The 4589-nt window shown below is 54.4% G+C and overlaps 1 protein-coding gene across 1 annotated transcript; it reads right to left on the bottom strand.

Annotated features, from left to right (window-relative positions):
- Nucleotides 1-206: 206 nt before the first annotated feature.
- On the bottom strand, nucleotides 207-1600 carry LOC123149980 (RING-H2 finger protein ATL16). The gene has a single exon (XM_044569771.1). The coding sequence runs from the start codon at nucleotides 1284-1286 to the stop codon at nucleotides 381-383; it is 906 nt and encodes a 301-aa protein (XP_044425706.1). The 5' UTR covers nucleotides 1287-1600; the 3' UTR covers nucleotides 207-380.
- Nucleotides 1601-4589: the final 2989 nt, after the last annotated feature.

Genomic DNA, 4589 nt, shown 5'->3' with positions numbered 1-4589 from the left:
GATCAGCATCACGTCGGGTCGGGTTCTCCTCTGCCTTTTGAGATTTCCTCTGCACTTTCTCATCTGAAGACGTTGGTAATTTGAGATTGGTGTTTTATCTTTCAGATACAAGTGGAGTGGGTGCTAAAGTATGCAATGTATTCCCATCTAGTCAAGATTCGTTCGATTTACTAACTAAACATCGTCGATTAGAGTGCAACCAAAGCTGAACAAGCGATCTTGAAAACAGAAACCCAAAAAAAAAAATGAAAAGAGTGAGAGGGTCGTATAACTCGAGTTGAGCAATCAATCATCTAGTCTAGCCACAAGTAATGTTTGAGTTCATCATCTAGTCTAGCCACAAGAAATGTACAGTTTACTACAACTACTGAACCACAATTTCAGATTGGCAAGATGGCACTTCTGGAGCTCCGGCTGTGGCTGAAGGAGAGGAAGGACCGCCGCAACCTCCCTGCTGCCCGGCTGCTGGCTGCGGCGGCGGGGGTGCTGCTCTCCCCCTTGCGGTCCTCCCCGGGAGAAGCGGAGTGGGAGTGGTGGTGGCGCAGGACCTTCTGCAGGGCGAGGTACAAGTGCTTGTCGTTGCAGGAGTCCATGGACAGCGACCTTCTCATCGGCTGCTGCACGTCCAACAACTCTTCCCTCCTCGGGTCATTGCGCTCGTCTCCCATGCTCACTATCGTCGCAGGTACGCCGTCGACATCGGCACCGACGTCGCTCGTTTCGCCCCGGAACGGCGAGTCGATGTCGATGACCGTGTGGTCGGCTTGGAGTTGGAGGACGTTGACGATGTCGATTTGGCTGAGTATAATGTGGGGCTGGGGCTGGCACGCGGAGCCGGAGATGGCGGCCCGGCAGAGCGGGCAGTTGGCGGTGGCGTGGAGCCAGGCGTCGATGCAGTCGATGTGGAAGAGGTGGAGGCAGGGCGGCAGCAGCCGGAGCCTCTCCCCCTCCTGGAACTCGCTGAGGCACACCGCGCACTCGCTCGCCGCCTGGGCCTGCGGTGCCTGCGGCTGCTTGGACTCCCGGTACCGGAGAGTGGGTATCCGGCGTATCGCCGCCTCCTCCAGGCCGCGGCTCGGCTCTGGTGCTGTGGAGTAGACGACATGGTGGTGATGCTGCGTGGCGACGTCGTCCTCGTGGTCGCGGCGCAAGGAGGCGAGGCCGCACCGGGTGAGGAAGAGGTAGTAGGTGAGGAGGAGGAGGCTGGTGGCGAGGATGCCGACGACGGCGACGGAGAGGATGACGAAGCTGTTGCCTGCTAGGGGAGCTGCGCCTGGCGCGCCCATGGTGGTTGGTTAAGCGAGATCGATCGATCGCTCGCAGTCGCAGCCGGCCCCGGTGATGGTTGGGAGTGAATGCTGCGCTGTGGTGGCGGTGTTGCTTGTTGAAGCCTTGAAGGCGAGGATGACCGAGCATCCTCATATATAAAACATTCCATTGACGAGTGCTTGAGAAGGAATCTGGTAGGGATGGTGCCACTGCCACTGCGTCAGTCAGCGACACGCCTGCTGCTGTTAGCGTGTGGTTGCTTGACCTTTCTGGCGTGGAGGAAGGAAGGAGAGTAGACTTCTGGCAGTCGGTGGTCGTGCCATGGGTGGGAAACGAAGCCCGCCAGTCAACACAAATTGAGCAGCGAGCGAGCATAACAAGCAGAAAAAGTGATACACACCCGCTCCAGGCCCCACGGTGTCAGCTGAGAAACGATTGAACGAGAGAAAGAGCGTGCCTGGATCCACAACCACGTGAAGGGAAACAACGCCACCAACTACAGAGCGCCGCATGCTCTTCACCGGTCATCATCGCCGACCGTGTTCGGTGGAGGCTGGCAAGTGGGCCCGTCGGATCATTGCACGCACGATACACCGTGTTTGCCAGCCAGCCCTCCGCTGGTCAACGCGGCCACACCACACTACTCCATTGGTTTAAGAGTTTTCCAACCCACCCCGGCCCAAGTGTGACTGTACCACGGATTGCTCGGGAGTCGAACAGAGAGCAGCTAGCAAGCAGCCATGGTCGGATTTGCCGGCCTATTTTTTCTTCTGCCAAAAAAGACGGCCTAATTGCAGACACTAGCAGCAGCAAGTACAGTCAGTCTAGATTCATTCGACGTGCACTCTCGGTCGGCGCCGTGCCGAATGAAGCCATGCCTGCGAGAGAAGAATTATTAAACCAACTCCGACTCCAACGCAGGACACTAATGATCCGTCCACGTCAGTTTGGAGCTAAACATACATAAAACATGACCCCAGTACGCAGAAGCAAACAGACAAACGTTTATTTTTTGTCCGGTTTTGATCCATTCCGGCTCGAATTGAGGCCGCATTTGCGTTGAATCAGACATGCGCGGATGCGCGGGACGTCTGCCATTGTCCTCCCTTGGCCCGCCGGCCAGGGACACATATGCCTCCTTTTCTCTTCTTCCCTCTCCCGCCGTCCCTACCCCCCGCCATAGTCGTCGCCGCCCATTTCCCCGGTAGACTTGTTGTCCAGTCCGCCGGCCAGGGACACATATGCCTCTTTTTCTCTTCTCCCCTCTCCCGCCGCCATACCCCCGCCATAGTCGTCGCTGCCCATTTCCCCGGTAGTCTTGTTGTCCAGCCCGACGGTCCAAAGCAAGACCACCGGATTTGTGCCTCTCTCACCTCAGTGCCAGTGGCCAACCGGTAGTTGTGCGACGGCAGGATCCAGCCGCCAGATTTGCCGCATCCGGCCGCCAGCGACTGCCCTTGCCATGGATTGGTTGGGTATCAGACTGCACAGCCCCGACAACACTTCCGTGTCGCATGCATGTATTGACTCTGCCTATAGCCGCTCAGATCTATCCCGTCGGCGATTCGCCGGCAAAGACACACCCGGCCGTCGCTCAGGGTCGGCGCTGGCCCAGCGGCTCGTCGACTCACAGTTGCTGCTCAAGAAGCCGCATATCAACAATGAAGACATACAGAAGATATTAATCCAACCACTGGGAGCAGTTATGGACATTGGATATCTTTTAAAATGTCTAGTTGTGATATCTTTTAATCCCACTAGTAGATCAACATTGAGTGAATGAATGATTCAATCGACAAGTTAAGTAAGAAGAAGCAAAACTTGTGATCTCCTCCTCTGTCGCGCGCAATGGCCACCTAACCTTGAGTTGACCAACCGCATCACAAACTAGGTGACGGAGGTCTGGATGGCGTACCATCAATATGCCAACGACCTCACATTTGTGTTGTTGGATGATGTGCATGCCGTAGGGGCGCAATGTGCTTTCACGCATGAAACAAATCATGCACGCGTTGCCAGAAGGGACCCCCTCTTCTGCTGCCTACGAAATAAGCAGATACGGCCAACTACGCATTGCACAACAACTCATTCTCCATGAATGAGTACCCGCTATCCTTTGTACTCTAAAAAAACAACATGGAGTTTGAAAATAAGCTCAATGGCATTTGGCACAACACCTGCTGGGCCATGGACGAATTCGACACGGGGCGGAGTGTACCTGCCTATGGACGCGTCCTGGGTGGACGACACCATCATAAAAGGCGAGCGGGTGCATCGGTGCTGGTTGTAGAGGTCCGACAATGCATGTGTACCGGCCGGAGAGGAACAACGGCGACGGTGGAGGAGGAGGATGGTGGGGATGCAAAGTAAGGGGGAGAAGGGGCGGATTGGAAGAAAATGGGACCGGGAGGGGTTTTGGATGGGCTAGGGTGGTTAGATGCAGGCGTGGAAGCCATCCGGACTCTCACAAAGCCCCCCTAGTTTATCTCCGTTTTGCAAGAAAAAGTGTGTCTGGACCCATCAGCGGATCTATTAAGGCCTGTGTTGGACGGCACAACACGTCAAGACCGTGCGGTCCGGAAGTATGCGGACGGTTTGAGGGTCCGGGTTGGAGATGCGCTTAGCAAAATACATGAACAAAGTAAATGTAATCACAACAGAACAAGAAAATGCTTGGAATAGCATGAACAAACATTTGCCATTCATATTATATCAACCATTTGGATGACACAAATAATCAAAAGTCGGTCCTCTTCCACTCCTACATCCTCTCCTGCCATGATCGGAACCACCTCTACCACAACCACCACTCCTGCCCCCTCTAGGGCCTCCATTAGTATCACTTTTACCACGTCAACACTCCTACCCCATCTAGGGCCTCCATTAGCCCCACCTCTACCACCACCACCAAAACCCCCTCCAACAACACCGGCGTGACTCGTGATAGGATTGCCCTCCTTTGATATTTTCCTTTCTTACGGAATGTTCTCACATTGTGTCTCGTATCATCACATCCATCACAATTGTTAGTTTCCGAAGTCTCCTTAAAATGCCCGCTACAAATAGCTTCATGCCAGTGTATCCAGCTAGGTCATCCATATTGCCTCTCATCCTCTTATGTCTCCTTCTACCCTTGTGCTCCACCTTGCGCATAGGATCGAGCATAAGATTGGGGCCATTATAGTCAGGCCCCTGTGACGGGTCCAAGAAAGGGTGGAATCGAGGAGCCCATGTTTACCTAGTAGCTTTGAGATTAAACTCATGCCTCCACGCGATTGTCCCATCAAATACATGTATATTTCTCGATGACGCCGCCGTCA

The sequence above is a fragment of the Triticum aestivum genome, chromosome 7A (genome assembly GCF_018294505.1).
Source record: "Triticum aestivum cultivar Chinese Spring chromosome 7A, IWGSC CS RefSeq v2.1, whole genome shotgun sequence".
Lineage (NCBI taxonomy): Eukaryota > Viridiplantae > Streptophyta > Magnoliopsida > Poales > Poaceae > Triticum > Triticum aestivum.
This window is presented reverse-complemented; position numbering and strand designations above follow the sequence as displayed.